The sequence below is a fragment of the Drosophila sulfurigaster genome, chromosome X, assembly GCF_023558435.1.
Source record: "Drosophila sulfurigaster albostrigata strain 15112-1811.04 chromosome X, ASM2355843v2, whole genome shotgun sequence".
Lineage (NCBI taxonomy): Eukaryota > Metazoa > Arthropoda > Insecta > Diptera > Drosophilidae > Drosophila > Drosophila sulfurigaster.
Window position 1 is genome coordinate 10,778,035 of NC_084885.1, and position 27,026 is coordinate 10,805,060.

General features: G+C 40.0%; 1 protein-coding gene across 15 annotated transcripts in view; it reads left to right on the forward strand.

Annotated features, from left to right (window-relative positions):
* LOC133847809 (potassium voltage-gated channel protein eag) overlaps window positions 1–26,173 on the forward strand; it is an 80,856-nt gene extending 54,683 nt beyond the window's left edge. The window contains exons 3-18 of one of the 15 annotated variants that reach the window (XM_062283040.1): window positions 297–423; window positions 4,287–4,399; window positions 5,145–5,195; window positions 9,597–9,728; window positions 10,603–10,736; window positions 10,820–10,963; window positions 13,663–13,759; window positions 13,829–14,175; window positions 15,283–15,438; window positions 15,577–15,649; window positions 16,821–17,020; window positions 20,249–20,501; window positions 20,604–21,016; window positions 22,546–22,836; window positions 23,445–23,462; window positions 24,794–26,173. In XM_062283040.1, the coding sequence (XP_062139024.1) occupies window positions 297–423; window positions 4,287–4,399; window positions 5,145–5,195; window positions 9,597–9,728; window positions 10,603–10,736; window positions 10,820–10,963; window positions 13,663–13,759; window positions 13,829–14,175; window positions 15,283–15,438; window positions 15,577–15,649; window positions 16,821–17,020; window positions 20,249–20,501; window positions 20,604–21,016; window positions 22,546–22,836; window positions 23,445–23,462; window positions 24,794–26,032 (3,788 nt within the window). In that variant the 3' untranslated portion in view covers window positions 26,033–26,173. The remainder of the gene's footprint in view (window positions 1–296; window positions 424–4,286; window positions 4,400–5,144; window positions 5,196–9,596; window positions 9,729–10,602; window positions 10,737–10,819; window positions 10,964–13,662; window positions 13,760–13,828; window positions 14,176–15,282; window positions 15,439–15,576; window positions 15,650–16,820; window positions 17,021–20,248; window positions 20,502–20,603; window positions 21,017–22,545; window positions 22,837–23,444; window positions 23,463–24,793) is intronic. The other 14 variants (XM_062283042.1, XM_062283045.1, XM_062283046.1 and 11 more) reach the window with 14 other exon arrangements.
* The last annotated feature ends 853 nt before the right edge of the window (window positions 26,174–27,026 follow it).

The following is a 27,026-nucleotide window of genomic DNA, read 5'->3' on the forward strand; positions in this document are numbered from 1 at the left end:
AATATGATAAATATAATAATTGATAATTTATTTAAATAGTGTAATTACATGAACTTATTTATTAGCATTTTAAGGTCAAATATGGACTAGTAAAATAATAAAATATTGAATATAATTTTCCCTCATACTACTTTAGTTTTATTCTTTCTTTCTGAACTTATTTAAGAGTATTAAAGAATCAAGTTTAGAGTTAAAAAATTGTAAGATATTTAATATAATTTTCTTATTTAGACAGGAAGATTGCACAGTTAATAGATTTATGTACTTAACATCGTTCTGTCTTTATCTATTTACAGCGGACAGCTCGTTTCTATTGGCCAACGCACAAATCGTCGATTTTCCGATCGTCTACTGCAATGAGTCCTTCTGTAAGATCAGCGGCTACAATCGAGCCGAGGTCATGCAGAAGTCGTGCAGGTATGTGTACGTATTGCCGATTTATACTCACTCTCTCTCGCTCTCTGTTCTTTCTGTTTCTCTCTCTCTCTGTCTACATATGTATATGATATCTCTTTGAATTCTATATGTAATGAGTTCCTGCAATCAACAGCTGCTCAACGCGCGCGCGCTCTCAATATTATACATACATAACATATATAAATGTCTATCTCGATTGTATTTAACTTGTATTCTTTCTAGCCAACACACAGCTCAAAGCAGCATTCATAATCATCATTTTGCATATACGTATACTTGTTTTTTGTAGTTCAATAGATGTCGCCGTAGCTTTCATACGTAGATGTCGCATTCCAAATCGAAGCGGAATTTATTTTAAAATCGGAAGCAAACACAAAAAACCAACAAAAAACACAACCATTAATAACAGTTAAGAATTGAAATGCCCTGTGGATTTGCTTTACACTGACTCGTACTTAATATTTGGCTCTGAAATGTCTTGTGCGCATTTGTGGCTGACAAGTAAGCGGATTGCTGGAGATTTGGCTTCTTCTCTCAGCAGGACAGACTGACTATGTTATCCTCTCGTCGTCGGGCAGCCGCAATAGCAGCAGCAGCAGCAGCCGAAATTCTCTTGTCCATTTATCAACGCATTATGTTGGAATTAAGAAAAACATCTGCACTTCCGGTCCACTGTTCCGCTGGGCGGCCAAAGCGTAACTCATTGTTTTCACATACGAGAATGACCCCCTACTCTGACTGCGCCTCCGCCTCTGACTCCGATTTCGACCCTCATCCCCATTCCATGCCAGTCAGCTTTTAAAGCCGAAAAAGCACTCGTCGTCGCCACTGCGAAAAGTTGTTGTGTCATGGAAAATAATCGTTTTGCGACTCGGCCAAACAATGGCGAAACTGTGGCGAAAGAGATTTGCTAATTTGATGTACGTACTCTCTCGTATTGTGTTTCGTACATGAGGCAAATTGATTTTCACGTTATGTTCGCTTGCCTCTAGCCTAACATAAATCAGCAACAGCTCACGTTGGTCGCAGTGTTGGCTCAAGTGCCTGTCAAACTGTGAAAGGGCAACATAGGAACTGCTGCAAATCTCCAGCGAATTGTTTGTAATTTGCAAGCAAAAATTGCCACAACCGTTGGCCAAACACAAAAAAACAGCAGAAAAGTGAAAAAAACCGTATGCAAGCTAGTTCCCCAGCTAGTTCCGTGCCCCGCGATCCGCTTCCCGCATTTCTGGTCAGCAGTTGGGGCCAAACTTTTGTAATGCCAATCTACCGCTTAGCTGACTGCTGCTCATGCTGTCTCGCTCTGTCCGCCATAGTTGTCTCGCTCTCTTGTACTCTCCGTCTCTGTCTCTTGTGGGTATTTTTTTTTGAGTTGCGCTTTGACCTACTTTGTTGCTGTGACCGCGTGTAAAAAGAAACCCAAGCAAAAGGTTGACCAAAAAAAAAAGAACGAAAGAAAGAAAATCTTTCTTTATTTTTTCCTTCTCTGTTTATTTTGTTGTTTGTTTGTTGAAAGTGTTTGTTGTCGTTGTTGCCGTGTTGCTGTTTGTTGTTGCTTGCTTAACTGCGCGCACTTTCTTTCAATTTGCCATTACAGCAGTTTGTGGCGCCTTTTAACTCGTGCCCCAGTCCCTGCCCCTGCCCCATGCCACAGTTAGTTTTCCAGTATATTGAGTGGAGCCTAAGCTCCCCAAGTCCATGGCAAAAGTGTGCGACGTAATGTGTCCAAGCTTTTGTGTTTGCCTTGTAACCCAATTTTGTGCTTGTCTGTGCCTAAGCGCGACTACACACACACAGATACTAATACAGTGAAGCATAGAGAAGATACACGTATGTAATGTGCAGAAACAGTTCATTGCACAAAATGGCCGGCGGAGCGGAAATGAGTCGCTTTACGTTTTTGCCCGTGACGTCGCCTCAATATCGCTGTCGCCGCCGCCGTCGCCGCCGCTGTCGACGTCGCAGTTTGTTGAACCTTTGTGCTGGCATAAATAAATACAAGCCAGCATACATATGTATGTACATATGTAGTTATATTGTATGTGAATGCCATTCGCATAGCTGCAGCAACAATAACAAGACCAACAACAACAGCAAACAGCCCAAACACAAATTAACAGTTTTTATTGTGTCTCTGGCTCTCTGCATTCGCTTTTTCCATTCCCATTCCAACTGCCAACTGCCATCTGCCATTCCCATTGCCATTTGCCCATCCGCCATTGCTGACTGCTGACGTCATTGCAATTGTGCGCTCTCTCCTTCGCTCACACATCACACTAAACTGCACTCACTCGCTCGCTCACTCACCCTCCCGCCGTTGCCGTCGCCGTCGCTTGCCCAGCAGCGTTTGGCCACTTTTGCATATTTTCGCGCGCGCCCTAAAAGCATGCAACACTTTTTAGTTCAGCACGTGCGCTGCCGCTGCCTTGGCAACGTTTTCTTTTCGTTTCGTTTCGTTTCGTTTCGTTTCATTTTTTTTTTCTTTTACTGCTTTACTGCTTTATTTTTCAATGCTATTTTTTTAACATTCTCCATTTTTTATTTCGTTGGCGGTGCTCTCTCTCGCTGCGAGCTTGAGCTCTTTTATTTTTCGCCAGTATTTTTTAGCACTTTTGCTTGAACTTGATAGCATCTGCAGTGTCAAAAGCAGCTAGTCAGCCAGTCAGCCAGCCAGCCAGTTAGCCAGTTAGTCAACTCGACTGGTATCAAGTCAAGTACGAGTATATGGCGTACTGCGATATGGTAATTTCCATCATCACTCGTGCTTGCAAGCCATTCCACTGTCAACGTGGCAATATTAATGGCATGCCGCTGACGCTTTTGCTGCTGCTGCTGCTGCTGCTGCGCTAAAACAGTGCATGACGAAATTGGCTGCAAGTGCGACACCGCACTCAGTAGACTTCACTTTATTCATGCTAACTTAATTAATCAGAGTGAGAGAGATTTTGAGATATTCAGACGTGAGCTTAAGCCAAGTGGAATTCCGTTTACATACTCGCATTTCGTTTAGGTTTTAATTGAAAAAGTATTGCATACTTTTCGGCTTACCTTCGAAATGAGCTAATCACAATAAAAAAAAGTATTGCATACTTGTAGGTGCCACACAAAATTGCAATTCCCTGTAATAGCAGACACAGAAACAGAAACAAAAACGTTTGCAAAGTTGAATTCATAATCTCTCAAAATAACAGAGAAGTAATAAACTGGCCAATAAGTCAAGCACAATGCCTGAAATTGAAGTAAAGTTTCATAATATCTGCAATTGTTTGTGCTGTGCACACTGATGCATTAATAATCTTCAAATGCAATGCATACATAGATATGTTATGAACTGCCACATGCAACTTTGCATTAATAACAGAAACACGAAATGTGTACAATAATTTGAAAGTGAATGAAATTCCTGCTCTGACATCTACACATACATACAATATGTTTTATTCTACACGCATGCTTTTTAGCACTTTTGTTTGCAACTACACATAGAGAAGCCCTGTAAATGATTTTCATTTGATAAAAGAGCTTGCCACACAGTTCGAATAGTTTGCATTTCAAACTCAAATGAATGACATCAAAGAGAATATGAAATTAGTATGACAAGCTTTATAATTCTTAGCCAAAGCTGTTTCAGAATACTGTTATATATTTCTCCTTTTTGTTTTTGTTTTTTTTTTTGTGTGACGTTGTCTCTTTTTGGCATGTTTTAATTGTTATTCCCTCGGTGTAATGTGTGTGTGTGTGTGTGTGTGTGTGAGTGCTTAATGTGTCTCTGCTGTATGATGTGTGTGTTGTGACAAGCTTGAACAAATCAAGAATAATACCTCGTACTATATGTGCGATATTCTGTTCTATGTATTCCCACAACGCAGATGCGGCTTCATGTACGGCGAGCTGACAGACAAGGAGACGGTGGGAAGGCTGGAGTACACGCTGGAGAATCAGCAGCAGGATCAATTCGAAATATTGCTCTACAAGAAGAACAGTAAGTGATACATACAGAACATATACATACATACGTATGTACATATATCGAGGTATATACATAAGCTTGGATATCTAACAATAAACGTGACCTCTTCGATTTGTGCTTGTTAAATTGGTGTTTTGCTTGGCTGTATGTATACTATATATATATATATATATATCTCAGTAGTCAGACTGGGGCTGATTGTTGTACCCAAATCAAACACACGTCAGCCAAATTTTGGGGTAGGTTGTTGCTTTTTGGGTGGTGGTTGTCTGTCGGTGGTTGGGAGTCAGTGGGGTCTAACATAGCATTAGGATTTATGCTCGTCCCATACTCGTAATAAATTGTTGCACTTTGTGTGTTTGTTTCCCCACCACCCTCCCCCTACCGGCCCCCTTCATAATTCATGCTCTGTCTAATCCCACTCACACCACTCGCATTATAGCTAGCAACCTGCTTGCTTTATTTTTAATCCAGTTGCCTGTGTAGTTGGTGCCTGGCAGCTGCTTTTTGGGCTCTTGCTGCCATTTAATGCAAACAAATTGAGTTGGCGCAACAATTTTGAGTGGCGCCCATCAATCAACTGGCCTCCATCTCACTCTCACTCTCCCCCCTCTCTCTTTATTTCATTTGGCAGCTTCAGCTGCTCTCTAAAGCTATGTTTAATACAGCAAAGTAGATAGATTTTGTAGACGCTCGCTCCATTCGCAATAGTCAATCGCCAATTAATGGATTAACGCCTTCGAGTATCAATTTACAGATATACAATGTGGCTGCGCCCTCTCGCAGTTCGGCAAGGCACAAACTCAAGGTACGCAGTTCCCTCTCTCTCTCTCTCTCTCTTTATCTCCCCCTTTAATCGAGTACTGCAAACCGCAGATTTGTAAACTGTAAACTGACAATTGAATACCGGAAGTTACAAACTCCGAATTGTGCAAAGATTTCACCCGACTTTGACCTTTGCTCCTCCTGCTCCTGCGTTTTGGTGCAGCTTATGGCCTGGAACTGGTTTGAAAATATGCATAAATTAATTGCAACGACTCACACTCGGTGCACAGAGACTCGTTGACGTTGCCCAGACACGGGAGTTGTCAGCATGGCAATCGATGTTGATGCATAATTCATGATCAAATCAAAAGTGTCCCCACGTTTCGTTTAACTAATCTGTGCAGCATGCAACGGGGACTGCGCGTGCCTCAGATAAATCAGTCTCAGAGCCTCCCTCTGTATTGGGAGTAAAGTCAAAATATGCAAGGCGAGCGAATACATAGAATATGAATAAAGCTTATGTGGTGTAGTCTATGGCGATTAGCGGTAGAAATTTGATTAACTAAGTATTCTAATTTCATTCCAAACTAAGATATCCATCTCTCAGTTCAAACAATAAATGTAGCATACTTTTTAGGGTTGTTTAAAGTTAATGGTATGAAAGACAAACTGCCTTTTAGGTGGAATGCTAATTTGATTAAAAGCTATACTATACATCTGAAGGAAATACTACTAATTTAAAGATTTCCTTTTAAATATTTACTGATACGCAATATACGTAGAAGTTATTAAAGAAATAATTTGATATGGAGAAACATGGCTGCTACTGTCGGATCTCAGTTGCTTTGGTTTATTTGGTATTCCTTGGTATATTTGTTAAGGTATATTAATATACCATATATGTCCATTGGAATATTTTTATTATTTGTTGGTATTTTAATTTACTTAAGAAAAAATTGGTATGGCAAAATACGGCTGCTGGGCATATATTTTTAATGTTGAGATAAATTAATATACCAAGCTTACGGTATAATTTAGCATTTATTGGTATATTAATATATTTAGGAATTCAATTAACATGGCAAAAAAGAGTTGCTTTGGTATATTTGGTACTTCATGGTATATTTTTAGTGTTGAGATATATTAATATACAGAAAATGACCTTTGGTTTATTTCCGCATTTGTTGATATACTAATTTGACACATTTTAAAGATAATACTGCCCTCGCACCATTTGATTTTTCGGGAAAATGGGTAGAGGTTATATATCTTATATGTTTTCAGTATAATTTAGGTTCAGTTGCCCCAACCTATCAATTTTTGAATTATGTTGTTGTAAAAATAGGCACTCAAACAACATTCTTTAACTACATTCACCTTAACTTAGAATAATCAAAGTAGAAAACGAGAAAAACTATAGTTGGAAGTGAGGTTAATTTAGATGTGATTGGTATTTTTATATATTAGTAAAGGTTCTTGTGTTCATTCTACAGCTCGACATTCAAAATCTATTATTTGACGGGAGAAGAAATTCAATGCAACGCTTTAAATTCGCGCTTAAAACGCAATGCAGCGCACTTTATGCTTTACACTCGCAGTTTGATTGACTTGCTGTTAATTGTGGAATTGTAAATTTATTAGAATTTCAGATGTTTGCTCAACAGCTGTCTCTTCCATACACATACACACACACACACACTGAGAGCAAAATCATATCGTATATTGTTTGCTGTTTTATTTGCTCTCCCTCCAAGAGGTTAGAGAGAGTCTCTGCTGGCATTTTCATTTCGAATAGTTTTTTTTTCCCCATTTCTTTTTCGCTTTAGTTTTTTTCCATTTCCATTTTGATGGATTTCATTACTTTGACCTATTGGCTATTTGCTTGTGGCTGACTAGCTGACTAGCTGACTGGCTGCCTAGCTGCCTGGCTGCCTGGATGACTTGCTGTTGCAGTCAACAGCAGTGCGGCACGTAGCACCCGTCCAAAGTTGCCACACAAAGCGTGGCGACTTCGGTTTCATATGGCCAACAACGCCATGTGGCAGCAACTCGATATTCAGCAAATTGAATTGGCTGACAGGTGTCTCTGGGGCGCCGTGGAAAACTTTATTGTTGTTTGTCAGTCAGATGCCAAGTTTTCGTTCTTGGCCATTTTTTTTTTCTTTTTCGCCATGCTCACAAATACATACGAAATGTGTGTGTCTATCCTAGCTAATACACATGTTCCTATGTCTATTGTTGGCCTAAATACGTCTTCAACATTCACTTTAAAGTCCGAATTTCAGGTTTAACAAGAAAAACTGTTCCATATATTAAGTGCTCAAATTAATAGATCAGTTAACGATCCACGGATATCAGCAATCAATTGCAATTGCTTACGAAAATTTAATGGAATCAAAGTGAAGCACAAGAGCTTTGCACTCATCAATCATATTTTCAAAATTGATTAAAATGTCAAATGATAAAATCAGCAATCTGCTGCTGCTGAATGCCTTGAGTGAAATAAAGCATAATAAAGCAGAATATTGATTAGCAAGCAACGCATTAGAGTATCACGCAGTTGAATTTGGTTTTTGTTTTTCTTTTTATACATTGTTTTTTTTTTGGATGTGATGCCGGAAGCGGAAGAGGAAACGGAAATGTTAACAACAAACTGCGCATAAAATTAGCCAATAATTATGCTTTTAGCACAAGCCCAACACACACAGAGACTAACACAAACATACGCTGCTGTTGGCAGGAACTAGCTCGAGCCACGAAATTGCGTATACGCCACGCGTCCAGCGCTATAAATGCAAATTGAATTGCAATTATTGTTGATTGGACACACTCGCAACATACACTCGCGCATAGACAAACACAAATGAACAAACACACACACACTCGCACACTAATACAGAGTAGAGGCAGGCAGAAAGCGCGTCTGTGAGTTGAATTTTTCATAGCACACTTTGCAGCGCGCATCGTTTTAACGATTCTTTGAGCCTCGCGCGCGTAATAACTGTAATTGCACTCGAATACATGTGCACTCTCAACTTCAGATTCGGTTTCAGTTGCGGGTGTCTCACTCTGTGTGTGTGTGATTGTGTGTGTGTGTGTGTGTGTGACCTCAATTCTATACAACTGCATTACAATTCGATTATCGGTTTGTGAATTTCAACGCCACCATTTACCCTCAAAAACCAAATAAAACAAAACACACACACACGAACGGAAAACCAAAAATGAAACGAATGCTAAAATTCCCATAAGTCCGTTGAATTCAACGAATAATCTACTGCCCATGAATAATAAAGCATTTTTGACAAACATGCCGAATCAATTTAATTAAACGTTACAATTGAATGCCACAAATGCAGCTTGGCGAAAATATAAACAGCGTGTAGAAAGTGTGTATTTACACTTTATGATATATAAGTGAATAAAAAAAACCTGCCAGTCAAATAATAAAATACCAAAAATAATTGAATATTTACAAAAAAAAAACGTAATCTGGAAATGCATTAATAATTACAACACTTGTACAGTTTGTATTGTTCTCTATACGATGAAAAAACTAGTAGGAAAATCGGAGAAATCCGTAAATATCTATAATACTGAATATACTATAGATCGTATGGATATACTGAAATAGAAAAATACTAAAAAGAGACATTATGTGGGATATTCATAAATATTTGTAAGACTAGATTATAAAGTACTTAGAAATTACAGAGATCCAATGAAAAACTGACAATATAAGTTGAAAAACATTATCTTTAGTAGAGTTTTGTGCTGTATTTATTTTAAAGTACTTCGAATATTCTAGAGACGCCATAAAAGACTGGCAACAACTGCTGAGAAATGCATAAATATATTTATAATATAAGCGGATTTTATTTATCCAACAAATGCGCAAGAGCGTAAAATCTGTAAAGTCCTTAAATACTGTTAATATTATTGGGTCTTGAATTATGTATATTAGATATACTAATTTATACTCTAGATGAAAAGTGTGGCAGTGGAGTTGCAGAATACCACATCAAAGAACATTTTAAATATTCTTAATATTACTTAAATTTTTATTATACTGCATATTCTAGTGTCTAACATATACTAAATAAGATGGAAAGACAGGGAATTAATAAGGAAGGTATTAGAATATATTTTACTAAATTTGATGTGAAGACTGACAGGGAAACAATGCCAAGAAAAAATATATATGCGATCTGAGAAATTTGTGCAAATTTGTTATACTACTGAAGTTTCGTTAAGCTAAACAAAGGAATTAAATGTATAATTTTTACAGGGCTCTTCATATTACTTGATAAAATAATAATACATTCTTTTTCATTTTACTCCCATGCTCCCTTGCGTTTTCTTCCCTCTTTTTTCTTTTTCTCCCACTTTCTCTCCCTCTCTCTTTCTCTTTCTCTTTTCTCTCTCGTTTTCCATCCATCCATAGAAACGCCGCTATGGCTGCTGCTTCAGGTGGCGCCCATACGCAACGAAAGGGATTTGGTTGTGTTATTTCTTTTGACGTTTCGGGATATAACGGCTCTGAAGCAGCCCATCGACAGCGAGGATACAAAAGGTGGTAAGTAATTGTCCCTGCCAATGACCCACCCCTCCCCCTTCCGCCTACCTGTCTTCCTCTCTCTCTCTCTCGCTCTCGCTCTCGTTCTCGATCTGGCTGTCATTCTATATGTTTCACTCTGTGTGCATTCATGTGTAAATAGAAGCATACTTAGAGATCGACGAGATCATTGCAACAATCAGACACGCATTCCCAAAATTGTACCGATGTCAAGCGACCTGAATGTGAATTGGCCACACTGCAAACACCGCACAACATGCTCTACACACACACACGCACTCGCACAACCAGCGCTGTCTCCCTCTCTCTCTATATCTGTCTATCTCTGTTTTTGCCGCATGCACCTCTACCGTTCTACTATCTATCTTTCTCTCTATTTCTATTTTCTTTATCTCTGTCTCTCCCACATATTTCCCGCACACACGCTCTCACACCACAACTACAACAACAACAACTACACAACACGCTTATACGCATTGTAAAATACGCAAATCGATCATAAACCCGATAAACCGAATATACCGAAACCGATCTCTTCAATATTTGTATATATGTATATAAACTTACTAATGTCTGTATCGATTTACAATATTCTTTTTTTCGTATCTTTTATCAATCAATGCCAATTGATCAACATCGATTGTTGATTCTCACTATCGCTTGTCTTTTGTCTCTATCAACTTTTGCCATTTTATTTGCTTTCTCTCTCTCTCTCTCTCTCTGTCTCTCTCTGTTTCTCTTTCTCTCTTTTTTCTTCTCTTTCATTTTCAATTGAATTTTGATTTGGTTTTCGTTTTGGTTTTCGTTTTCGTTTTGTGTCTTTCTTGTCGCTTATTTCTTGTCGCTGTCTCTTGTGTCTCTGTCCATATCGTAGCAGTTAATCTATTCCTTCCAGTTTTAGGTCTATCGAAATTCGCCAAGTTGGCGCGATCGGTAACACGCAGCCGGCAATTCAGCGCGCATTTGCCCACGCTGAAGGATCCCACAAAGCAGTCGAATTTGGCGCATGTAAGAGATCCCTCAAAATATCCATAAATCCCACTCTTATTGCATTCCGATTCCGATTTCAATTGTCAATTCTCATATTCCAGATGATGTCGCTGAGTGCCGATATTATGCCACAGTACAGACAGGAAGCGCCAAAGACGCCACCACACATACTCTTGCATTATTGTGCATTTAAAGCAATCTGGGACTGGGTGATATTGTGTTTAACATTTTATACCGCCATCATGGTAAGTAACCGATTTTAACCGACTCTTCTTCTCTGCTCTCTTAAGTCAATCGGTGTATCAACTAATCGGGATACATAAATTCTGTTTTCTATTCGAAAAACTACTCAAATTGTTAGAGTAGTTTTACCATGATAAAAGATAAAAGAGCGTTTTTCTCCCATTTGCCACATTTTCCATTAGCTCAACTAATCAGACAAAAATGATTTATACTATTTTCTCTGTAATTCAATTTAAAAAAGCTACAACACAACTTTTATTCTTTATTGAGTAGTTAAGTTTAACCAACATCAGCCTGGCTTTTTATAACATAAACTAAACGTTAACCAAGGTGGCATCCAAAGCAAATAGTAGACAATCTGCTTCAACGATGCGATTCTATGATGCAAGTGTTTACACAAAAGTTGCATTAAGCTAACAGCTGATTAGGAGTACAAATGTTAACAATCTCTGGCAGGAACAAGGGGAATATCAAACTAACTACAACAAAAAATTTGTAGACAAAATGATTTTTAATCAATAACTTACAAGCAACATTTCGATTACATTCTACACAAGCTGTAATTATTTCCTTTAATTACTTTAGTTCAATTAAAATGAAACTAAGTTTTGTAACGTTCACACTTGTGCTTTCAGTATTACACTGAAGGCGTTTCATTCAAACTTATTTATATATTACTAAAGCTATACAATTTATAAGGCAAACTTAAAGATATAAATGTTCAACAAATGTTCGATTTCTCGTATGATGTTATGTTATGATGTGAGTTAGTTATCGCTCAAATAAATTTATAGTACAAAGAAAAATAATTCTACTTTCTTAATTTCACTAAGTGTAATGCTTTCTTCCAATTTTGAACTGATAGTTTTTAATTAAGTTTAAGATGAAACCCCTGCTTGATTACTTAATCACTGCGAAAGTGTGTAAATTGTAAGTAATTATGTGTATTATAGAATCATAATATTGTATTATAAAAATACTGTACATAAACTATAATTATTGATAATAAATTTACCATGTACACTCTATTTATACAAGATATCTAGAATATCAATGAATTTTGCATTCTCTGTGCAACTAAATTTCAAATTCATCTGCTTCTCTCAGACTTTTCAACAGTTGCTGTTGCTGCTAGATTAGAAACCTACTAAAACTCTATTCACTGCCTAACTAGAGTGCAGGGTATGAATTGTGAAATTGTGTAGCGCCCGTGGCAACATTTATCACCTGTCCCGCCTCCCAACTACGAACTTTACAACTGAGAGTAGGGCAGGGCAGGGCAGGGCTCCACTCATTTGTTTTTCTGGAGCGTGGCCTATAGGTCTAGCTACTTAGGCGTAACCGCACACACACGCCGCACGCCACATGCCACACGCCACATGCCACATGCGACATGCCACAGACAGACATACACAGACACACACACACGAGCATGCATCTGTGTTGTCTCGTCGCTTGTCTGCTCAAATTGTGCCCATTTCCGTCAACAAGATGTTAACATTTTCGCTTAAATTCGCTCGCACACCCCAAAAACACACACACACACACACAATCTGCACTCGCATTGGGATTGGGATTGCGATTGGGATCGGGATTGGGGTTAGATTTTAGCATGGAAAGCCAGGGGGAAAGCAAGCCATAGCGAAGCTTGTGGCATACTCTGAGCTTGCAACATAGTTAAATGATAGATTGGCAAGCAAAGTTTATGCTTCGTAGTTGAACACTTTGTTTGCTTAGTTTTGGCATTTCGCTTCGCTTCGCTTAGCCGCGTTGTTGTTTTATTATTATTTAATGCAATTTTGTGGCGTCTGACAAACTTGCTCACAACTTGCCGGAATAAACGAATAAAACTAAAATACACAAGCTTTGAATCGCGAATCGAAGCAACTTAAAGCACTAAACACATAAATTGCTCGTAATGATCGCTTGTTGCATCTGCTAAGCGTTTCATGTATAGTATCATGTGTCACACACACAAGCGAGAGAGAGAGAGAGAGAGGCTAAAAGGGGGCAGAGATTGCATTAAGTGAGCACTTCACCCATTCGCAAGTCAAGAAATCAGATAATAGCCTCGTTGCTCTAACACTTTACACGGTCACAAGTGCACCACACATTTGCATGACCAAGTGTCTCTGAGTCTCTCAGTCTCTGTCCTCCGTCTCTGTCTCCGTCTCGTTGTCAGTCTCGGGTCTCAGGTCCAGGGGTCTACTCTGGTGTCTAGTTCCATGTCTACGCTGCGTCTGCAGCTGCGTCTAGGCTTGCGTCTGTCTGTTATGTGTCGGGTATATGTTTTATGTGCTTAAATTAATATTCTCCGAGATACAGCAACAGGACGAACGAGCAGCAACGAACCACTTTCCTTTCTCTTTTCTTATTTTTTTTTTTGTTTGTGGTAAGAGGCTTGTAACTGCCACTTGAGCAGGGCGAGAAGGGGATTAAGGATAACAGAGATAGCAACAAAATGGTCTGGGCCACCTTCCACACTCCACACTCCACACGCCAAAAACAAGCACAACTGTTGCTTTGGCCACAATAACTAAGCCGCTTAGTTGGCCCGCTGATTGACTTAGGGCAACAATCTCCCCAGTTGTTCCTTCCAGTTTCTCACCGCCCCCACACCCCCCATTGAGAGCTTTGTCTTGTGCAATCTGATAGCTGTGAGAGAGCGCGTCTAATGCCAATTGTTTTGTCGCTTTTGCAGGTGCCATACAATGTAGCGTTTAAAAATAAAACCTCTGAGGATGTTTCCCTGCTCGTTGTGGACTCAATAGTCGATGTTATCTTCTTTATAGATATTGGTAAGTATTCTTCATACACTTTAAGCAAACCTTTTTCTGAAATATCTCTCTCTTTCTGTCCCCTTGTAGTGTTAAACTTTCACACCACTTTTGTGGGCCCGGGCGGCGAAGTGGTCAGCGATCCAAAGGTTATACGCATGAACTATCTAAAGTCATGGTTCATCATTGATTTATTAAGCTGCCTGCCCTACGACGTCTTCAATGCCTTCGATCGCGACGAGGACGGCATCGGTTCGCTGTTCAGTGCTTTGAAAGTGGTTCGTTTACTGCGACTTGGTCGCGTCGTTCGCAAACTCGATCGCTATCTGGAGTATGGGGCCGCCATGCTGATACTGCTCTTGTGCTTCTACATGCTGGTGGCCCATTGGCTGGCCTGCATTTGGTACTCCATTGGACGCAGCGATGCCGACAATGGCGTAAGTACATAATTATTAAGAGTGTATTCACTCACTTTACTGAATAAGTTCCTGAGTTAATTTTCGAGCAGTGATCTAGGTAGTTCCATCTCTTCTTTCAATTTATTTCCCAGCTACGTTCACTTTTGATTATGTTTCCGTTTCATTTTGCTATTCAACAATGCAATGTTTATGCCACATCTAGGGATTTACTTTACAGAATGTTAATAACACAAATCGACTGACAAAGTAGATCGTAAATAGTAAAGCACAAACCAACAAATAGCAATAGAGAAAAATAACGAACTAAAGATCTAAAGTGAATAACTGAACAGGAACAAAAAAAAAATGGAACAAATTTGAAAAGAACGATGAAGGGGAACTTATTCAACTGAATATATCTATAAGAATATATTTGTATTTTATTTCTTCGTTACTTTAATAACCAGCACAACAATGGAAAGTGCAATCAAATAAACAATTAGAAAGTCCAGAAATATAAAAAACTATACAAAATCGAACTAAAGAACAAAATGGAATCAAACTAACAAAAAAAGAAGGTCAACTTACTAAGTTTAATTGTGCGATAAATGTTCATTGTTCATTGTTTGAGCAAGCCAAAAAAAATCTAATAAAATGATGAAGAGAAAAACTTATGATCGAAATTTCGAACTAAAGATCAAAAGTAAAGATCAATAAACTATGAAACAAAATAGAACTAAACCAAAAAGAAAAATGATGAGGGTGAACTTATTCAGTTCTTTCATATTACTGAATATAGTAGTTCCCTTTTTCTCGCTCGTTCATGAACGAAACGACACCATATAGAAAGACTGATTAAAAGAAAAAGCACAAATTCAAGATCAAAAGCTAATAAGTTAAGAACTAAGAAAACCAAAGAAAGTGAACTAAGGCAGTAATGAATTTTAATGAATATACATAATTGTTTCCTCTTTTTCGCTCATTTATGAATAGAGTCTGATCAAATGAACACGCGTGAACCATAAATGAAAAGTGAACAAAACATAAGAATAAGGGTGAACTTGTTCAGTTAATTCCAACACTAATTAATTACTTTACGAGTATATCGGTGCTAAAATTGACTCATGCCAATCACATCACTTGCAGATTCAATACAGCTGGCTGTGGAAACTGGCGAATGTGACGCAATCGCCGTATTCGTATATCTGGAGCAACGATACGGGCCCCGAGCTCGTCAACGGTCCATCGAGAAAGAGCATGTATGTGACAGCTTTGTACTTCACCATGACCTGCATGACTTCGGTAAGTATTCGTCCAGCTGAGCAAAACCATAACACTCTCTCTCTTTCTCTCTCTCTTTTTCTTTCTGTGTCTCGTTCTCCCCTCCCTCCCTCTCTCTCTCTCTCTCTCTCTCTCGTTTTTTTGTATGTCTTTCTCTAGGTGGGCTTCGGCAATGTTGCAGCGGAGACAGACAACGAGAAGGTGTTCACCATCTGCATGATGATCATTGCAGGTGCTGTGTCCAAACACGTTCCGTTGCCGCGTCCAAATTTCCCCCCAGCAAACCAAAGAAAAAAAAAAAACCAAATCGAAAACACGTGCAATGCTTTTAAATTTCAAAGCTCAGCTCGCTGTACCATTTAAAGGCTAGACACACTTAGCGCCGCTAGAACTAATAACTGCTGCAATTGGTGTAGCCAACAAACAAAATGATACCAAATGCCATTCATAGATTCCCTCAGTCATCCCTCCCACCTTTTGATTAAGAATAAAGCGAAAAAAAACAACAACTAACTCTCTCAGATCACACGAACAAATTAACCGCAAGTCTATATACCAAGTCAAGTTAATCACATTGTGTTCTTTTCGTAAGCCAATCTAATTAAACCGGTTTTATAGTTGCACAATTCGTCGCCATGTGTGAGTTTGCATTCCGTTTCTCTCAACCTCTTACTTTCGTTTCGTTCTGTTTCCTTTTCTTTACTTTCGTTTTGTTATCGTTTTTGTTTCCCTCTGTTATTGTTATCGTTATCGTTTCGTTGTCGTTGTTATCGGTGTTATTATCAGACAGATAAACCCCCGCCTCCCAACCCCTAAAAAAAATCAGTTCAGACAAGTGCATTCGATTCATTTTTAGAGACAACGGACACGCTGCATAAGCATATTGCGCATACGCCCCATCAACCCATTGAACTGGGCATCGATTGCCTGAAGTTAACTTGGTGCGTTCGCGTAATGTCTACAAATGTCGCTTGTCCATCTTCACGCTCTCTAACTCGTTCACAAGCTCTATCTCACTCTTTCGCTAACTCTCTCTCTCTCTATCTCTCTCTATTGATTGTCGCTCGTCCAATTCGATGCATTTATTAATGTTCTAGCTGCGCGCCTGCGGCGTGTCATTCTTCAACGACATTGTAGCAAATGATTCTACATATTGTAAGCGTTACTCACTCCACTCACACACAGACATACATACGTACATACATGCATACATAACATATTCATATGTATTTACATAACGAGTAGCTGTCTCGCTATAGCTGAGTGTCTTAAGTGTCAACGAGTCTTTTGCCATTTCCCCTTGTCTTAAGGGGGCGGGGCAACACATTTCGTTTCCTCTTATTTTCAATGCCAAATTCTTTCTTCCTCTCCAACACCAAAACCAATATCAACATCAACTACAGCTCTGCTGTACGCAACGATCTTCGGTCATGTGACAACGATCATACAACAAATGACTTCGGCCACCGCCAAGTATCATGACATGCTGAACAATGTGAGGGAGTTTATGAAACTGCACGAGGTGCCCAAGGCGCTGAGCGAACGCGTCATGGACTATGTTGTCTCTACGTGGGCCATGACCAAGGGTCTCGACACCGAGAAGGTGAGTTCACAAAAAGCGTTTCCGGCAAAAGCAAACCTTACAAATAACCGTGGCACTATTTCGATGGAGAGAACCTAAGCAGAAGAAGATGTCGTCGACTCGTTGGAAAACAACGAGTAGTTAACATACAAAGAAAAAAACCAAAAACGTTGCATTGTAGTATAGCGACAAATGTGTATTGTATCGTATTTGTTTTAATGCCTGGCTTTCTCATTTGCCAGCGTGCTTGTAGAACAATTTTGTGCCAGCTTTATTCATTCCAGCATTATCTGTCCATAACTCTCAACTCGTTCACATTATGCATTCAAAATAGGTTCAGTTATTATGCGAAACGAGTTGTTTGTTGAATTTACAAATCATTTATCGATTGAATGCATCAAGTAAGTTATTCGTCTCAAAAAGCTACTTGCTGCGCTTTAAATGTACATAATTTTTGTGTTATTCCTATTGTTATGCATCAAGTAAGTTATTTGGTTACTCGCTACTCGTTACATATTTAATCGTTGAATCAAGTAAGTTATTCGCTACTCGATAATTTCCGAGTGTGTAACCGAACAACAAATGTACATACTTTATGTTTACAAAATTTTCACAATACTATCGAGAACATCATCAAGTAAGTTTCACACTCGTTATTAGGCCCACTCGCCACTCGTTACTCGTTACATTCGTTGCATTTCGTTTGACTTTGGTGTAATTGTCCGCATTACAACTATCATCTGCTAACAATTTTTTCATTCTCTCGCTCTTTCACACACACACACACTCATCAGCTCTCTTCACTCTCACTAACTTTCAAGTGCCAATAGAGCTGGTCTCAGGCACATACACACATATGTACATAGTTCCTGTACTTAAAGACCAAGGCTTTTACGCTCACACACACACACATATACACGCACACGCACAAACTAACACATACAAACACAAAACAACAAAAAACACACACACACATACACATACATAGACAGACACAAACTATAGTACAGCAAAGCTCTTCACATTTCTCAAGTATTTTTCCACCCAAAAATGAAAATGACAAAAGCGTTTTTGCCATTGCCATTTTGCCGCTCGCAACTCGTTCGTTCGCTGCTCTTGCTTCGCTATTCTCGCTGTGTTTTTTGCTGTGTTTTTAGCTGTTTTTTTATATGCCACTATTTACTTTGTTTTTGAATTGTTTTGTTAAATCTTCTGCTTCTTCGTATCTGTGTAAGCAAAACATTAGAACTTAATTCAAATACGAAACACTTAACGTCGTCGACATGAGTGTAGGTTCCCACCTTATCTTAAAAAGTAGTTAACGATTTACCAAATATTACAACTAGCAATGTGTACTATATAAATATATACATAACATATATATTGAGAATCAAGTGTTAATACTAAGTCGAACCCCAAAATCAAGGTCGAGGTCGAGGTCGAGGTCGAGGTCGAGGTAAGCTGTGTATGTTCAACAATATGTGTCTCTGGCATTTGATGTCGCACAATTATTAATAATCAAAATCTGCTAATCAACAAAATTACAACAAAAATCAAAAATACAAAAAACTATTCTCTGATTCATTCCATTCTTATTTTCATTCGATGTGCGCATGAGATAAATCCGTGCCAAAACGAAAAGCGTCCGTCAAATTCATGCCTTTAGATGAACTTTAAACCAAAAGCAAAAAGCAAATAAAATTGTCACCATCCCAGCGACCCCTTCAATAAACAAACCCCTTTATCAGGGGGGCGAGGCGGAGGCGGTCGTGTGTGCCAATCAAATGCAATTGAATATGTTTGGTTTAAAACAAATAACGAATCAAGTTAAAGCAACAAGCTAACATGAATATGAATACAATTTCACAAAATTTGCCAGTGCAAATAAGCAAATGTATAACTGACCTTTATACCTATTTCGTTGACTGTAGTTTGTGCCGCAATTCGAAACAATAACAAAAGTACAAAAGAACAATAAACAATGAACCAACCGACCATCCATCCATCCATCTATCCATCCATCCAGCCAACCAACCAACTAACCAACTAACCAACCATCCATCAGGAAGGTACCAGGAGCTAGGAACTTACCAAACTTCGGCACATCGAAGTTTAGATACCCTTGCATTTTGTTGGCATCTATTGCATATAACAAATTGAATGTTATTCGAATTTCAAGTTAAGAATTTCCAATTTAAATATTTTAAATGAAAAGTATATTCTATACTTTTGATAAAAATGCAATATTTTTGTTCACTACAAGTCCCATCAATGATGCCATCAATATTTCAGAGTTCAGTCAAACGGTGTCAAACTTTATTTAGTTAGGATAAGTTGTATCAAGCGTAGTTCATGCATTTATTATTAAGGGTGCTGACATGCCCGCTTAACATCTGCAAGGGTATAAATAAATAAAGGCCAAAAAAGGAAACAAAAGAAGGAAAAAGAATGCAAGATAGATAACCAGAAGTGTCTCAGGCAGCTCCTGTTTCAGTTTCAGTTCCAAGTGAACTATCATAATAGTTGACATTAAGAGCCCCCGGTCGAAAAAGGTGTGCGTCTTGAGGCAGCCTGACCCCACACACACACTTATACACACACACAAACAGTACACTTTACACACACACACACACGCACACGCACACAGACAAGTCAAAGCAGAAGCCCAGAAACACAAGTTGCAGGTCTTTTGTACACTGTTCAATGTTGTATGTGTTTTAGTGTGTGTGTGTGTGATGTTTGTGTGTGTGTGTGTCAGTATGTACTCTGTGTGTGTGTGTGTGTGTGTCTGGCCATTATCTATAATCTATCTAGTATGAAGGCGAGTCCACAAGCTGTATGTCAATGTCCGTACTTGTCCATAAGCTAGCACTTCATTTGTTTTTATGTGTGGCGAAGTTTCGAAACAAGAACCACCCTGTGTAACAGTAACCGTAACCATAACCCGATGGTTACACTCTCACTCACACTCACTCAAACATACACACACACACACATACACACACACACACACACAAAAAAAAAAGGTTATCTATCGAGTGGGCGTTATTACGGGTTAAGCGTGCTTTGCGGGATTTGCTTGGTTCTTGATCAAAAAGAAAAACAAAAACAACAACTAGAAAAAAAACGAGAAAACAAATTGATAAATTGAAAGAGCAACAAAATGCAAATGCAAAAAATCAAGAAGCAAAAACAAAAAGGAAAGAAAACTGGGCAACTCGCAACTCGCAACTCATTCACAATTCGCAGGTACTAAACTATTGTCCGAAAGATATGAAGGCTGACATATGTGTTCATCTAAATCGCAAAGTATTTAACGAGCATCCAGCATTTCGTCTGGCCTCGGATGGTTGTCTGCGCGCATTAGCCATGCACTTTATGATGTCCCATTCGGCGCCGGGGGATCTGCTCTATCACACCGGCGAGAGCATCGATAGCCTCTGCTTCATAGTCACCGGCAGTCTGGAGGTTATACAGGATGACGAGGTTGTGGCAATATTGGGTAAGTCTTTAATGCACATCTCTCAACCTTTTTGCTGAATACAGAATACAGACACATTCGTATGTTTTTTGTTCCGCAAACCGAAATAATAACAAAATATAGGCAAAGGCGACGTCTTCGGCGATCAATTCTGGAAGGACTCGGCCGTGGGCCAGAGTGCCGCCAATGTGCGTGCCCTGACCTATTGTGATTTGCATGCCATCAAACGTGATAAATTGCTCGAAGTCCTCGATTTCTATTCGGCATTTGCGAATAGCTTTGCACGCAATCTGGTGCTCACCTACAATCTCAGACATCGACTGATTTTTCGCAAGGTGGCCGATGTGAAGCGCGAAAAAGAATTGGCCGAACGGCGTAAGAACGAGCCGCAATTGCCCCAGAATCAGGATCATCTCGTTCGCAAGATCTTCTCCAAGTTCCGACGGACGCCGCAAGTCCAGGCGGGCAGCAAGGAGCTCGTAGGCTCTGGCCAAAGTGATGTCGAGAAAGGCGACGGCGAGGTGGAGCGTACCAAGGTTAGTGTTTCATTCACAATCGTTTCTGTATTGACGTTATTTTGTTTTGTGTTTTGTGTTCCATTTCCAAAAAGCTGGCTCATTGCGCTTGCTTCATTTTTGTTATCGTTATCGTTATCGTTATCGTTATCGTTATCATGTTCGCTGATTCTGTTTCTGTTTCTGTTTACCGTTAAACGTTAATCGTTTGCCGTTTATGTAATGCTTATGTCTGTGTGTGTGTTTGATGTGGCAACTTTTTGTTCATTTTCGTTTCTTTTCATCGTTTCGATTGGCATCACACAATGCCTATCGATCGATCGATCGATTGTTTTATGATTATTTATATTTTTTCTTCTGTTCCTTACTCGTTTCTGTTTTCTGTTCTCATGCCATTTGATTTCACAGCGTGTAAGTGTATATGTGTATGTGTGTACTTAAGTTTAGTACAATATATGTATGTGCTGAATATGTGTGCGTGTTTGTATTTTGATTTTAGTTGATACCAGCCACATTAATCGTTAATCAAGAGTAATTGAACTAACGTTACCTGTGTTTTTGTTTGTTTTCCTCGATGAAGCAGTTAGTTATCGTTATTAATCCACACACAGCTCAGCCACAGCCACAGCTCAGGTTTGTTGGGCCATGTGGCCAAGCTGGCACGGTTAAGCGTTCGTTACAATGTTACCAACTAACCAAATAATTAACCGTTAACTGTTAACCATTAACTCTACTGTACTGTACTGTACATATGCAGTATTCTAATTATACCGTTATTGTTATTGTTCTATACTAATCAACAATATGCATACGATACAAAGTGACTTATGCTCGTTGTATATCTTTCTTTGTCTTCCTTTAACATGCTTACGCTCTAACTGTCAACATCAATATGCATAACAATAATATCTATCTCTCTCTCTCACACACACACACACACACACATGCTCAATGTTTTCTTCCGTTTCGCTTCCCACATGCATTTACCAACACTTGAACACACACTCTTCCCGTTCTCGCTCTCGCTCTCTCTCTTTCTCTCTCTGTTTCTCACTCTGTGTACTCGTTGTTTAACTGTACTGTTTTTCGTTACGTTGGCTTATCAAATGTGTTTTTCTTATTTGTTTGTCGAATTTGGCTGAATTGAAAATATATGACTCAACAAAATTACTAACGAAAAATTTGTACATTATCTTTCCCTTTTCCCCCTCGTCAACAATCTCACACACTCACACCTGTTTGCCAACACACTTTTTACATACATACCAAAACTGCCTCCCACACAAATTCTTACTCAAACATTCCTTATACCAACTCCGAATCCGAATCCGACTCCGATTGTCTCTCTCTATCTTTCCGTCTCCGCACACACGCTACTCTTTTCTCTTTCTATTTCTCTCTCTCTCTCTCTTTCTTCATAACCTGCTCGCCAAACACAAAATGTAATCTAATTGGTTTAAACTCCAATTTGCTCGTTGAACTCAAATAATAACCTAAAACCACAAACAAAATCGAAATCGAAAATCGAAATCGAAAACAACCTATCCAAGAAGCTACCTGCTAAACTAACATTAACCGAGGACTCACGCATCCTAACAACCGCCGCCGTACCCTCACCATCGCCATCACCCTCGCCCTCATCGGGTCCACCATCTGCACGTAGTACCCGTGCTAGCAAATGGGGACGCCTTCTGGGCAGTTCAAGTGTCGATTCAGCTAGCGATACTAGCGCCAAGGTAGCCGTCTCGAGAAGTTTGAGCGCCCGCGAAAGTCTGCGTGAGAGCACTGCCCAAGCGAGGCAGAGTAGTACTTCGAGTAGCAATGGTGGACAAGGCAATAAAGTAATTACTCGTACCATTAACCAATATGAATACAACGCAAAATACTATATATACTAACTACAACATATCAATCTAACAAACAACATCTAACAACAAATACTAAACTAACCAACAAACAAACAACAAAAAAGAAAAAAAAAAGAATTGGAATGCATCATTAGCAAGCAGCAAAAACCAATACAAGAAACTTTTTTTTTCCAATAATCTCAACAATTCTCTTTTGATCACTTGCAAATTCCAATTGAATGGACAACGACAAGATCGTGTATGATACTATAAAAAAAAAAACTTGAATAATTCTTAATCACTTTAAATTTTATAACTATAAATATGAACAGCGAGTTCTTGTAAAGATTTTTGTCACATGATTTGTGTTCTCTTCTTTTTTTTCCTTTTTGTTAAATTTGGATTTCATGAATTAACAAACAATACTAACAATGCAGACAAAACTGTTAATGCTCACCTTCGTCTTCTTTACCGATTTCGTTTTGTTTTTTCTTCTACTCGATGCCAAACTGTCTTCGCCATTTTGCTTTCATTTTTCGAATTACGAATTTGTTGTCGACTTTTACGTTCATAATAAACAATGCGATAATCTGTCAATAAAGCATTTACAATTAAGCAAAGTAAGTTATTCTAGATCATTTGTTTATCTGCTAATAATTTATTTAGTTGCCCACAACAACAACACTCTCACACACACACACACCCACACCCACACACTCAACAAAAGTTGAATAGTTTTTTATTGTATTGCTACCGGTAGCAAGCACTCAAAACACACTCAAAACACGTTCGGCATTCAAATTAGCCAAGGACAGCGATGCATGCGATAGTTAACGATAGTATAGTGCATATCGATAACACGCAGCTCGATCAATTCATCTATTCATTTACAATGCAATGCCGTTGTTATCGATGCATCGCCGTTCTGCCAATTTTAACTAGTTGAACTTAAAAATTAGCGCGCTGTTGCTGTTGCTGCTAAAACAAAACCCGCCCCCGCTGCCCTTAAAATATTGATGTGTAGTTGCACACACTCACACACATACACACGTGTGTGTGTGTGTTTGAGTTTGTGATCAATTCACATGATAATGCACCATAATAAAACACGATAGTTTTACTGCGAGTTCTATTAGAGTTTTTTTGCGATGACTTGAAATCGATTGACATGTTTCTATTCTTTTCGTTTATCGTTCACCACTTTTCTCTTGTATAAAATCAACAACAACTACAACAACAACCACAATCAACAACTTGAAACAAAAACATTGCTTGCCTTGCTACTACAAACTATAAAACTATAAAACTACAAAACTGCAAACAACAAACTACAAACAACAACTTGAATTCGATTCTGTATTGGATGCCGAACAAAATTTCGCTCAAAATGGCGCGCCACTTGCTAAAAACAAAAACAAAAACAAATGAAACCCGATTGGAAATCAAACTTACTGCACAATTCTTATCACCTTTATCTAACTTTTGCAATCAACAACAACAACAAACAACAACAACTACAACCACAATTACAACAACAAAACAATCAATGAATGAATGCGCAACAACAAACTATATATTTATATTTAACCAACAACAACAAATTAACCAAACATAACCTTAAATCGAAAACTCAAACACTTTTCTCACTTTTCTCCTGTTCCCTACAAAAACTTGAACGAATGAACCCCGAACCTGAACCTCAAACTGAACCTCCAACCGAACCTCAAAACTGAACCTCAATCTGAACCTGCCATAATAATAATATTAACCCGTCATCGCAATCGCAATCGCAATCGTCATCGTCATCGATCGAACGATCTGTCTGTCACATCAAAAACTTCAATCTGTCAATCTGTCAACCTGTCAAATCTATCCACCTGTCTGCCTCTGCCTCTGCCTATGCCTCTCTGCATTGCGCCTGCTATGCGTCCATTAAACGTCACCCGTTCAGGTATTTCCCAAGGCGCCCAAGCTGCAGGCAAGCCAGGCGACTCTCGCCCGCCAGGACACCATTGACGAGGGTGGCGAGGTGGACTCCTCGCCCCCCAGCCGCGACAGTCGTGTGGTCATCGATGGGGGCGCCTCATCGAATGCGGCGCCAAATGCGACAGCGGCCACAACGCCTGGCACTTCGGTTGCTGTGGTTGGTGCCACGGCACAGACGGGGACGGGAGCCGGGATCGGAAGCGGAAGCGGGAGTGCAGGAAAGGAACGAAATTTGGCATTGGAACGGGAGCGGCAAATCGAGATGGCCAGCTCGAGGGCAACCACATCGGACACGTATGATACGGGGCTGCGTGAGACGCCGCCCACGCTGGCACAGCGCGATCTCATTGCCACCGTGCTGGACATGAAGGTGGATGTGCGGCTGGAGTTGCAGCGCATGCAGCAGCGCATTGGCCGCATTGAGGATCTGCTGGGTGAGCTGGTCAAGCGGCTGGCGCCGCAGGTCGATAGCAGCGGCCAGACAACGCCTGGCGACGAGATCTGTGCGGGTTGCGGTGCGGGCGGCGGCGGCGTAGCAGCTGCTGGGATCATCATGGCAGCTGGCACGCCGACAACAACACCTGCGCCTGCGATCACAACGCCCGTGGACACTGTGATAACCATCTCATCGCCGACAGCAGCCACACCAGGAACAGCAACAGGAGCATCAGGAACAGGAGCGACAAGTGCAAGTGGAGCTGGCGCTGCCAGCGGTCTACTAAATCCAAGTGTCCAAGTTGTGTCGAGCGCGGGAGGCAACGGCCTGGGGCCGCTGATGCTCAAAAAGCGACGCTCGAAGAGCAGGAAAGCACCGGCGCCTCCTAAGCAGACACACGCGACGCCAACGGCCACAGTGGCTGGCGGAGGAGCTGTTGGATCTGCAACCGCAACTGGATCTGGTACGACAAGCTCGACAGCGTCAGCCTCAGTCCCAGCCTCAGTCTCAGCCTCATCAGCTGCCACGGTGGCAGCCACAACCAGTTCGGTGGCTGCTGCCGAATTGTTACATCTGCGTCTGCTCGAGGAGGAGTTTACAGCAGCACAGCAGCTTCCGTCAAGCGTCAGCGTGACATCGCCCACGGCAACGGCGACGACGCCGCCGCCAGCAGCAACAGGAGCGGGAACGCCGACGACAACAACAACGAGCGCGGCAACAACACCGACCGGCAGCGGTCGCAGCAGCGTGAAACGGGAGTTTCTCTAGCCAAAGATTTTGGTGCGCCATCAGTCGGCGGATAGCAGCAGCTTCGAGCAATAAAACTGAGCCGCAATCGTGGCCATTCTTCTGAGTTTGCCTACGCATACGCTTAGCTAGTCCTAGTCTCTAACTGTAACTGTAACTTGTAACTTGTAACTTGTAACTTGTAACTTGTAACTTGTAACTAATGGATACTATGATAATATAACTATTACTATATAGGGACATATGCCTGCATAACTACAACTGCAACTAATTTTAGATACACATACGATCTCTGTTCGTTCGTAGGTGTCTTTCTCTCTATCTACCTATCTCTCTCTCTCTCTCTCTTTCTTTCTCTCTCCTTTTTGTATCATGCCTAAGCCCGCCTCTTTTTCACTCTACCTCGCTCAACACACACACACACACACACACACTCCTTGAAGTAACGCGTGCACTTAAGCTCCTTTAGCCCCCCTTACCCCTGCCCACCATACAGGCAATGTTTTTGCTACTCTCTTTCACTCGCTCTCTCTCTCTCTTTCTCTTTCTCTCTTTGAAGTATGTTTTTGATGGATGCTAAGGATTCATAATTATGATATTGTGTGTATTTTAAGGCAAAGCATATTGCTTACGAATTTGCTACATTTACTGCAATTATTTACCTTTATATACGAAACAATTACAAAAATACGAGTATTGTAGTTGACCAAGACGAGAATGACGACATCTGCGACGACGACGACGACGACTTGGACGGCGACAAACTAACTAGTTATATATAAACTAAACTATATTATACTATACTATATATACTATACATATACATTAATATTTTTGTGATAAACGCTAATGGAGGCAAAACCAGGCCCAATCAGTTGTACATAGCAGAATTATTGTCGCAAGCTCTAAACCAGATACCACAAGACACACACACACACACACAGGCAATACATACACACATATGTACATGTGTTAAGCTCTTACATTTTTTCAATTACCAGTTGCAAACAATGAT